We start from the raw sequence: 12,130 nt of genomic DNA on the forward strand, positions 1-12,130 counted from the left end.
AGTGTTTGGGAGTTGAGAGCTACCAGGCTGGTGAGGGGTCTGGAGACCAGGGCATATGAGGAGAGACTGAGGGAGCTGGGCATGTTTAGCTTGGAGAAGAGGAGGCTGAGGGGAGACCTCATTGCCCTCTACAACTCCCTGAAAGGAGGGTGGAGAGAGGTGGGTGTTGGCCTCTTCTCCCAAGGGAATAACGGCAGGAGCAGAGGAAATGGTCTGAAGTTGCGGCAGGGGAGGTTTAGATTAGATATTGGGAAGAATTACTTTACTGAAGGAGTGGTCAGGCACTGGAACAGCCTGCCCAGGGAGGGGGTTGAGTCACCGTCCCTAGAGGGATTCAAGAAACGTCTAGGTGTGGCACTTCAGGGCATGCTCTAGTGGCAGAGATTGTAGGGGTTTTTGTGTGTGTGTATGGTTGGACTCGATGATCTCAAAGGTCCTTTCCAGCCATGAAGATTCTATGATTCTTGTTGAAGACTTGAGCACCTGAATTTTTTGAGCAATGCTTTAGATTCCTATCCTCAGTTTTCAGTTTGTTCATTAAAATTCTTGTCCTTCGGATGATACTAAGAATCAATGCCACCTGAAAAAAATAATAGTTATTAATACTTTCTGCTTGTGTTCTCATCTCACACATTAGCTGACAGGACATAATTCCTTAAAAATAAATTCACAATTGACTATTTTTAATGCTTATATCCCAATACATGGTCTTTCTATGGGAAATCCATGTCTCCTTTTCTAGTTTGTGAGGTGATATTCTAAAAGGTAACAGAGCTTGCTGTTTCCTTCTAGTCACTTAGGGGTTTTAAGTTTTGAGTTTGATTTTTTTTTTTTAACTTAACAAAACATTTTCTGATCTGCTGTAATGATTTTTTTTTTTTTTAAATGCTGATGAGGTAAGTTTTACCCTAGCTAGTAATGGTAATCTCTCAGCCCAATTTCATGTAAATTGACTTTTTTCTGGTTCTTTTTTGAGTATCCTGTTTTCTTCAATTTAAAGTCTAGTAGTGTGGCTTATTTTCAGGAAAGTGAAGGTCATGGTGTTGGTATGGTTTCAGAGCTCTGGATGAAAATGCACCTTTTACTTTAAAAATGTCATCTTTTATGGTCTTTACATGTATTTGTGCTGTGAAAAATAATTCCTTAAAGATGTGTTAATTCTAACCAACAAGTTGTAAAACATAGTCTAACTTCATATTATACGTATAAGAAGTACTTTTGTTTATACCATATTTCCAGGATGATTCACTAGAACTGGAAAAGGGGAACTGATGGTGGCTAGAAGAAAGGCGTCCACACAAGAAGGAGCATAAGTTTTACTAGTGTAGGAACTGGGTGAGGGAGGGTTTTGTAACAGGTACATGTCCAGTGTGCAAAGGGTGGATAGGGAGTAGTAAACTTACTACTATGTTAGACAAGGAGTCACCAAATTATGTTAGTAGAGTAGATTTAAGGACTTCTCAGTTTGGGACACTCATGTGGAACTTGGTGCCGCAAGGCACTATGCAGCTCAGCAAATTTCACGCTGGTTCAGAAAGGGATTCAGCAAATTCATGTAAATTTTGAAAAATTATGGTTTCAGAAGATGTGATCCCTGGCTCAGGTTATCCCCAAGTAACTTAATGGTGGAAGGCAGGAAGGGTTTAGCAGTGTGAGCATCAACCTTTGGTTGCCTTGTTCCTTCTGTTTGTATGAGCGAGTAGCCATCAAATGAATCTGTGTTAGTCTTTGTGAAGCCCCCATGTATCACTGTCATGCTCTGCAGCAGTGGCTAAAACCTGGAACACAGCTTTGAATCCTGGTGCTGTATTGCGATGTACTTAGCCCTGTCTGTCTCCACAAAGACACGATGGATTATTTCTTTTCAAGATGTACTGGATCTCTAGGATTGCTAGTAACACTGCAAAAAGCATTTTTTGCTTGTTTTCATAAGCAGGGTATTAACAGAAACAAGCCTATAGTATTTCTACACATACCCTTTTAGATTAGAAAATTATTTTAAAACTCTTTGGTTGGTGGACAGTAGGATGGATTTTTCAAGGGTCTAGGTTAGTCCAGCTCCTCTGATGTACTTGCTAAGCACATTGTTGTGACAAAAAGGCCTAATGATGTTTTTGGAAATTTGTTTTTTATTTTTTTCCTTATCAGTTGTCTTCCAAGGTAGATTACTGTTTGTTATTTCCAGTGAACATTCAATAAATTAACACTGCCAAGTCTGTCTGTCTCTCTTATTTACTTTCAATCCAAAGACTTTAATGCTCCTGTTTTTCAGCATCCTGGTCTAGACCTCAGTTAAAATGTCCCAATTTAGCTTTGATTTTTTTTTTCCCAGGGTATCTGTATGGCAGTGTGGATATATTCTGGTCTGTGGGAACTTACTACAACACCCTGTAGCTCCCTGAACAAAGAAAATCAGCAGGCTGACGTAAATACTGGCCATGGGATTTTGCCCTAATACACGCTCAGGATGCAGCATGTGGAAGCTATTTAAACCCGTACTACAGTAGTATGTCAGAGCCTTGTTAAGATAAAGCTAGAAATCATTGACATACCTGGTTGTTTCTCAAGATTTGAACTTGAATTAGTTCTTTTAGCTAGATAGATAAAAACATTAGCAGTTGCCCAAAAAGTTTTCTGCATTTTTCTTAAGCTTCAAATGCTGTTATATCTTCAAAAAGTTTTTGTCATATCTGTATGTGTATTACCTATTTATTTATTTTTTTTACAGAAAATATAATGGTCATATTGAAAACAAACCCCTAACCATTCCAAAAGACATTGATCTTCATCTGGAAACAAAATCGGTGACTGAAAGGGACACTATCGGTAAGAATAAGTAGATGCAGATGATATTATATTATTTCAAATATATCCTGATTCTTTCTATCAAGTCTTTATTTACAATAAATGCTGGAATATCTTTATAGACAATGAATGAATAGAAGTATGACAATAAAGTTAAATGAGAAGGCAGGAATTAGGGCTAAATCTCCTTTGTTGTTCGATGGTTGACATCTTAATAGCAGTGTTATGGAAAAGGATGAGTAGGTGAAATCCAGCATAAAGCACATCCATTGTTGTATTAGGCATCCATAGCAATGTAAGACAACACCCAAAGGATCACATCGTAGTCTGTTTGAAATAGAGATCATAGCTTTGTACAAGAAAATGACAATTGGCAGATGTCGAAACATATACTTTCTGCACATCTAAAATAGGAAATGTGCTGTAGCATTGAAACCTAGACCTTTCAACCACGCGGTGAGGTAAAATGCTTAAGAAACTGAAAGTGACAGTACCGAAACAAGCAGCATTAAGTGTTTTGGAAGTTGCTATTTTTTCAAATGGCAATTTTTGACTCCTTAATCATAACCAGTCATTCTGTTACAGAAAACCCATATATGGCTATGTATGTGTGATACGTATTTTCTTTGTATCTGCATTTTTCAATGCATGTGTTCTATGCATAAACGTAGGAAGAAAGGAAGCATAATCCTGCGTAGGACTGTGCTTAAACTATTGCATTAATTAATTGATGCTTAAATTACTGGCGACAGTATAGAAAATACCTTTAAAAGAAATGCAGGGTTTTTTGAAGCTGGCACGTAAACAAACCAACCATTCACAAGTTTCAATTGGTGTTATTTGCTTGAAGTTATAGCATTTAACTGTTTCCCTGAGTATTCATAGATACTGATACAGTGTAGGGTTTAACTGTGTTTAAAAAATTATGTATACAAACTTTTGTTGAATTTAACCAGATAGTTATTTCAAAATAGCAAATACCTGAGTTTGGCCAATTTCATGTGTTTGATGTTAGGTAGCAGTCAACAGAGAAACGCCTAGTAATGTTTTGTGACTTTTTAACTGTGTAGATGTAAGGAAGGTGTTCGGGAGGGACAGTCTGTACTTCATTGTCACAAATTGTTCCCAGCAGTTCCTAGCACCTATGGGAGCTCTCTCCTCATAAATCACCCAGCCTGCATGCAAGACAGTATGATCCTCAGCTTTTACAGTGGAATTTACACAATTATTTACTGCTGTACAGGAGATATTAACAAAATCTGGAAGAACTAACCATCAGTACCTTAGGTACTGTTTTTTTTTTTAAAGAAAAAGAGGAAGTGATTATATGTAGTATTCTAAATGATTGACGATGAGCTTTTATTCTTTAACAGAGAGTCAAAAAGCCTCTTATGTGGAATTGCAGCTAGACTCAGCCAGAGAACCATTTTCTGTCATGATGTTGAGATCTAAATTAAGTCTGCTTTTTGAATTTAGGATGTTAATGTATAAAAACTGAGCTGATAAAACAGTAAAATCTTGTAGCCTTATAAATTTGAGTAGTAAACAAGTATTGAATAACAGAAGTGAAGAATGAAGTTCAGGTTGTTGAATTGAAAAAATGTGGCTTTTTTTGCAGCTGTTGCTCTTTACTTGGATGATTTGAGCCTACCTAGATCTCAGTTAATTGAAAGCGTTTTTTGTCACTCCATTCGGTGTATGTCAGTAACTGCCTAACATATCAAACCTTTAACGTTTGCAAACTTGTATTTTTCAGCATTGCATTATTTTCCGGAATATCAGTGGTTGGTGGATTTCACTGTTGCAGCTACAGTTGTGTATGTGGTGACAGAAGCCTATTACAGTATTGTGAAGCCCTCACAAGAAATGAATATCAGCGTAGTGTGGTGTCTGCTTGTCTTGGCTTTTGCAGTGTATCCTTTTCTGTTCCCTTAAATCACTCTTACAAATAGTTTACATCATTCTGCAATTCATATAAAGCTCTGTTGGTTGGCAGGATACATAAATATTTAGCACTTGTGAAAAAGGATTGTGTAAACTAGGGCCATTGTTGGGTAATGTATATTCTGTACATGCTCTTTGTACGTGCTGATATCAATAGCTTGTTAATATTAATACCAAACAATTTATGGAAAAAATACATGTTTGTGAACATACAGTTAGTGTTCTTCTGTAATATGTAGTGATTCTAAACTAATTTGGTTTTGCCCAGTTTGGCAATCAGAAATAGATTTCTCTACAGAAAGCATTTACAGCTTTTGGAAGGGTGTGCAATTTACTGCACACCTTTTTGTTTTCCCTATGTTTAGTCTGGTACTTCCTGAACAAAATAGTATAGTAATGTGTATACTAGTTTATTGCAAAGATACATGCATGAATTCATAATTTTAAAATACATTCAAGACACTGTTACAAAGTTTGCAGAAAACAAAATGTGTAAACAGTTGTAGGAGCTGAGGTTTTAAGTTTTCAAAGCACTGTGAGAAGCTGAACTCCCTTCTGATACTACGGGAAATAAAAGCGGAGTGTTTAGGAAGCAGGCAATATCAAATCATAAAAAGAAGCAGCTGTTATGTTTGTTTTTCCTGGAGAAGGCAGTATCAGACATGGATGCTTGCACGGTAATTAACTGCTTTTCATAGACCAATCCAGACATACACTTTAGGGAGGAAAGTTGTCTTTTAAAGATGTGATAGGTGATAAAGCAGTGGAATTGAATAAGGGCCTGCAAGAGTGCAGGTTATGGAAAGGTGAGTTAGAAAATGAATTTCTGCAACCCCTCTGCTTCCTCAACAGCTGACAGACAGATAAAGTGCTAAGTTTGGGTCCATATAGCACTTGGATATTCAAAACTGATTCCTCTGTGTACATACATGTTCTTTAATACAGATTCTTACTATGTTATGGGGTATTGGTTTGTGTGTTTGTTGTTTTTTCTGTGTTCGCAATAGCTGGTGGTGTTATGTAAAACCCTTGAACTCTAATGTCTGGTTATATTTGGCTAACAGTTCTGGATATGCTTAAGGCTTGTCTGTACCTGATAATTATTTAAATATGTGCTGCCTTTATAAGGATAATAATTCTTTTCTAAGTAGCCTGAAGTATAAATGATATCCAAAATTTTTCTTATAATGAACAAGAACTCGCTTTCCAGACCAGGTATTTCTCCTTTGACTTGTCTGTGGACAGACCCACAGTCCAAAAGGTGTTTTTTCTAGTCCACCAGGTAATGACAGGAAAGCTTGTGTCTGGCTCTTGTGCACCTTATAATTATACTATAGCTATATTATAGCTAACATATATCTGTTATGGCACAGCCTTTGTTTTCTTTGTTTGGGTGAAGTCAGGAATTGTAGTCTATAATCTTGGCAGAGGGAAGAAATTAGAAATGAAAGCCAACACCTTTGACTCCCGTTTTGAGCATGAGGGGGAGGTTAATAGAACTAATGGAAAAACGAGCTTGAAATACTAAAGCCACAATACAGTCTTAAATTTATCGGTGGCAATGCTCCATTTGCTTCATCTTTCAAATCTTGGGTGTAGCCAACTTTAATACTACAGTGATTGCAACTCTAGGTGAAGTAGATTTGTGAATTATATATTGTAGGAAAATCCACTGCAGTAATTCTTTGTTACAGTGGTATTTGAGTACAATCCTAATCACTGCTTTCATTTGGTCATATATTCAGTGCAAAACCAAATGTAGAAATTAAAAAAGATTAAGTTGCTTGGCAGTGGAAGCTTTCTGTCTCAGTAGTGTGAACATGCAAGTTGATATTAGGATCTTTTTTTTTATTGTTTCTTTCTCACCTGCCATTTTTATACGAATTGAGCCTAACCCAACATTTCCAATTTTATCCTAATCTGGCTGAAGCACTTGAGATCTAATTTGGACCTGGAGGAGATTGAAGCAAATCTAGTATTCCCTGCTTGTTAGAAGCACATTAGCTGTATTTTCTCACTAGCCTTCCTACATGACTGAAAGGGAAGTGAGATCAGATAGAACAGTATTAAAAGCAAAAGACCGTGTGCCAAAAGCTAAATTTTATTTAAGAAGCTACGAACAGTTATTTGCGTGCTTTAACATTTTTGTACCTGGGTATGTATTAGCTAAGGGACCAATATTATTTTGAGTTTTTTGGTAATAGGCAGTATACTTTATAGAGGAAATCCTTAAGGACTTCTGTCAGTTTGTTGGGGTGAGAGAAAGGTTAGAGAAGATAAAGTTTAAAATGCACATGGCACTTCTAAAAACATGCAAATTTGGGAAAGCCCAAAGAATGATCTGACATGTAGGACCAAGCCTTCCAAAATAAATAAATTCTGTGAAATAAAAAAGTGTAACCTTTTCTCTTTTTTTTTATTCCCCTTTGTAATGTGTTATCAAACAGTAGAGTCTAAATTTTAGGCTTTTAAATTAATCACTTCCAAAACCAATTTTACCTTTTTGGATAATTTGAAAGAGATAATACAATAGAAAGTATAATTACTTATCCAGTACTAGGTACTTGAGCAGTCATTTATCAATTGTAGAAAGGAAACAAATGGCCAGAACTGGTTTTCTATCACTATGTACAACTTCTGTTTAATTTTTTTTTTTTTGGTGGCATGAAATAGACCTTGTTTTAATTGGAGGCTTCTGTACAGAGTAGGTGATTTTGTAGAAATCTGTGTGAAGTCACTGCTTCTTCATATTGAACAGGGCTTTGCTTAATTGCCTGTATGGTTTCTGGACTGATGGGATGAAGTAATGTGATCCTGTGCAGTCTGAGGGATTAATGGCAAAGCAGAAGGCTGCAGTACTAGGAAGCATGGTCCAAACTTTACATTAGAATTAACATCTCTATAAATATGGTAACATAAGTTTTTCTGGGCATTACAGCTTTTTTGGGTGAAGGAGTATGGTGGAAAGAATGATATACAGAGGTATTGATAACAATCCTTGTGATCATTGGCACCTAAGCAGATGAAAACAGATTTCAGAAGAAAACTGTTTCATTCATGTGTTGTCACATCAGGCCTCTGGGATGCTGAGAATACTTTAAAACTTACGCAAATATTTACTGATTCATTATGTCAAGACCAGAAATGATTCATCGTCATTTAAGTATTAAAAAAATTTGGTTGCCACCATATTTTCAGTTGAAAGCAGTCAGGGTGATATGTCAACAATTAATTCTAGAACAAATTTGTGTTTTGATGACAGGTGTTTCTTCTATTTCATGGCTGTGCGTTAAGAGGTGATAGGTTGTACTATGGATTTGGCTGACTGAATGACCCAAAAAAGCTTAGAGAAGTTGGAGGTGATGACTGGAATTTTCTTCAGCCCTGTCTTCCAGAAATAGATGTTTTGGTTTTGATTCAGTGCAGTAACCCACTATAAGCATTTTTTAAATGTCTGTAGTGTAGATATTCAGAAAAATTCCAGAAATTACTCTACAGATCTGTATTTTAACAGAAATTTAGTTTAAAAGGAGTAGTACATAAACTTAGTATTTGAGTTACAGTGTTAGAGTATGTTGGCATTACGTTGATGGTAGTTGTGCTAGGCACAACTAAGCTAGCTTTAAACGTGTTTCATGTGCTGAAATGTTTGTACAGCTGCATTGGCAGGTACCTCAGTGAATGATGCCAGATTCCCCTGCCAGACTGGGTAGATGCTCAAGTGGCAGCTGATGCTCAGCCTGCTGTTAAGTCTAGGGCTTACACCACAATGTCGCCTACGCCACAATGAGTTGTCACAAACAATAATGCTGTTTTTGCAAGAAAGATTGCAAAACTCATTTTTAAGCTGAAATTCACCACAATCAGCAGGTCATGGCCAGTAATCTGTCTGAAAAAAAGTGCAACATCTTTGTTTTGCAGGGTCTTTTATTACTTCTCTTCAGGTACTGGAAACTGTTCAGTGAGCGCAGGCTATCAGCATCAAAAGTGATCAACCAACAGAGTATTCTGCAGCTTTTCAAAAATATTAAACCCTGAACAGGTCTTCTAAATGCTGCCTCCAAGAAACATCTTTGAGTCTTCCTGAAACTATCTAGACATGTAAAGATTTATTTTTCTGTTCTGCTAAAAGAGAGTTCCCTGTGCTGGAGCTGTTTATCCATGCTACCAACTGTGAGGTTGGTATTGGTTCATACCTCAGTCCAGTGGAATGAAGGAGATGGTAGATTAGTAAATTTCACTGGCTACTTTTGGAAAATGTTTCAAGGGCATAGCAAAGGAAGGGGAAAGCCTTAACTTGACTGAAGGCTGGTTCAGGGAAAGTCGGCCATCAAATACCTTAAAAAAAACCTCCAAGACTTAAACTATAGTTTTTTCTACATACATGCAATTAGAAAAAATATAGAGGAGTTTATTTGGTTTTTCACTTGTGAATCCAAAAGTTTCATGTATTTTAATAGAGACAGAAGGTAGATCTTTTCAAACATGTGCATAGACACCAGTGGACTGTATCGCTGGATTCCATAACTGTAGCAATTTAAAAGACAATTTTTTTTTTGTAAAAGTGTATACCACAAATTCTATAGGTGTACCACGTTTTGTGACTAAACAAAAGTAAGAAAAGGTGGGGAATCTACTAATTTAGCACTGTATGCTCCAGAATTATTTCTTTAGTAGGTCCTGAAACGTAGGTGAAGCAGTGGAAGGAATTGATGAAGTGAGCCATAATGCTTTAATTTTTTCCATCCCTAAAAGAGGTAGCAGTGGTGATTATTCAACTAACGGAGGGCTTCAGTCACATATAGTTTGTATAATCATTAATTTATATATTGAGTTCTGAATCTGCACTATAATTGGAATTTACTGTCAGCATGCTTTCTTTTTCTCGTTTGCATTTTCTACATCCTTTAGGCACAATCCGTAGTTGAAAACATGAGGTATCTAGGGGGATTATAAATCTATTTATAGGCTAGGACTATTGATCACAAAGTCTTATGAAGACCTATGTATAACTTGAAGATTTGAAATTAATGTGTTTTCAATTTGTGATCAATGTGCCTAGCTGTAAAAAGACACTTGGTTCAAGAATGTATTATTAGAGAAACAGAGCTCTCCAGACCTATTATGTACCTCTTTTTAGGATGAGGTACGTCTTCCTGTAGATATATCAGTTCTTTCTGTGAAGTACGAAGTGAGTTTAAGTTGATTACATTGAACTTAGAGTTATTGGATGCTGTGCTTAGGCCACTTCATTGTGTGCATGAGTACCTCTCTGCATATATGGGAAATAGAACAATATGTGCTGCCTAATGAAGTGCGATATCGCGTAGTCATATAGTTTCTCCAAGGAATAACTGATGACTGTTCAAATGTTTTACTGTATAGATACTCTAAAATATATTTTCATGTAATCTACATCTTAAAATACTTCCAGTATTAAAAAAGTGCAAATATGAATGAATATGTTATTGCATGGTGGGAAGAAAAGGGTACAGTTTACACTTAAAAATCTTCTTTTCCCTTTTTCTCTTTGGTTTTTCAAAGCAGGTAATATCTGGAGTGATCTCAAAGTCCTTTATTTAAATATGGACTGGATATTGCCTGCCATTTAAAAAAGAAAAAATCACTTATAATGATCCGCAATTCATAGTAATAAGAGTTGACAATATATCCAAATCTACTCTTTAACTGTGGAGCTAATTATGTTTAGAAATGTGTTAAAAAGGAGAATCTTCAATTTTAAAAACAGCTTGATAACAGAGCAGATGATGTCTTAGATGTTCATATTTGCGGCTACGTGAAAGGACTTAATATATCATGCTGGACTATATAGGGCTTTTTTAAAGTCAGTTTTTTCTTTTTTTTCTTCCCAAGGTGAGCATGGGATAGATTTTTATTTCCCAGATAGTACTAAACATGCTGTTATTTTACTATCTTTGGTGGCTGAGAAATCTCAAATATGCGCATGTGGAAGTAGAGAATTTTAAGTTTCATCTTTCCGTATGTTTTCTGTTTAGTAAACAGTCATATGATAATCTAAGCATGAATCCCAGGCTATTTGTCACAGTTTCTTGTAAGGCAGGTCTGCACCCCCTGTGAGAAGAAATTCTCATAGCTGAGAAATCTTATCCCATTATTGATAGAAGTGCTTGTTGGAGCATCCTGTTCTTCCTGTTTGTACATATAGCTTAGGGTTGTACATCCAGGAAGAACACATGTAGCTCCCCTGTGTTTATTCACTTCCCTGCCATCCAGTTGTTGCATTCAAAAGTAGTATTTTGGGTTTTGAAATTAATTAAATCTTGAGTTATGTAGTTTAATGGAATATTTTTCATTTAGCTCAATATTTTGCATTGAAAATACAATTGTCTTATTTTCTTGTTTGATGTAACTTATGATTATGTAATCATTTACACTTAAACTGTGGCTTAGTTCTCCTAGATTGATCGTGAATTCCGCTGCAATTAACTATAAGTAAGCCTAAACCAAAGCTGTACTCCAGAGTGATGTATTCCTGGCTACCCATTATGTGATTATTACGCTTTACCAGTATTCTGTAATTTTAACTTGAAATTGGCTGAACGCGTATTACTTTTTACAAAAAATTACGCATCATAGAACAACCCTAGTGTAGATGATCAAAACACAGCTTTATAATTCTTAAATATAGTTATTTTACAAACTTAATTTTCCTTGACCTTTTTCTTGTGTAGTAAGGTACTGTTTTCATTGACTACCCATTATTTCAAAGTAGAGGATGGAGGTGAAAGGTCAGTCTGTGTCACCTTTGGTTTTTTCTTCTTCGTGAAAGCAATGGCAATCCTCATTGTGACAGACAACTATCTAGAATTTGGACTGGAATCAGGTAACTCCTTTCTTTATGGTTTGCAACACCTCTAGTGATTGCATGATGTGAAAAATTTTATTTCCAGTCTTTTTTGCGTTTTTGAGAGTATCTGTGTTAAAGTGAACTCTGTGTCATACACTTTTAAGAAATTTTGCTTTGGAATGTAGATTCTGGAGGATATCCTCTGTTTTCCCTGATTTCTTTTAAAAGTGTAATCGTTTGTTAATTATATTTGCTTTCCAGTTTTACATTTAACCCATTTTGCCTTTCATAGTAAAGTGAAGCTTCTTTACTCAAAAAAAACCCCAAAACTTATGTTTGTAAAAAATAATGTTAATTTTATTCGTGTTCCTGAAGTGTAATAATATCAGAGATGTTAATAATCAAGTTTTATTCAATTATGGCATACTAATTAGCACATGAAAGAGCTATGCTATACATAAGAAAATTTGTTTATAAGATGACCTGTTAGCTGGCATTTTATTTCAAAAAAGGGATTCTGCATTTGTACTGTCATAAAATACATGTAATTTA

At 35.9% G+C, this 12,130-nt stretch overlaps 1 protein-coding gene across 3 annotated transcripts in view; it reads left to right on the top strand.

Moving 5' to 3' along the window:
* Window positions 1-12,130, top strand: part of TMEM161B (transmembrane protein 161B) — a 53,271-nt gene that overhangs the window by 25,747 nt on the left and 15,394 nt on the right. For all 3 annotated transcript variants that reach the window (XM_063319642.1, XM_063319644.1, XM_063319643.1), the window contains exons 4-6: window positions 2,729-2,826; window positions 4,562-4,718; window positions 11,463-11,614. In XM_063319642.1, the coding sequence (XP_063175712.1) occupies window positions 2,729-2,826; window positions 4,562-4,718; window positions 11,463-11,614 (407 nt within the window). The remainder of the gene's footprint in view (window positions 1-2,728; window positions 2,827-4,561; window positions 4,719-11,462; window positions 11,615-12,130) is intronic.

This window comes from Chroicocephalus ridibundus, chromosome Z (genome assembly GCF_963924245.1).
Source record: "Chroicocephalus ridibundus chromosome Z, bChrRid1.1, whole genome shotgun sequence".
NCBI classification, from domain to species: domain Eukaryota; kingdom Metazoa; phylum Chordata; class Aves; order Charadriiformes; family Laridae; genus Chroicocephalus; species Chroicocephalus ridibundus.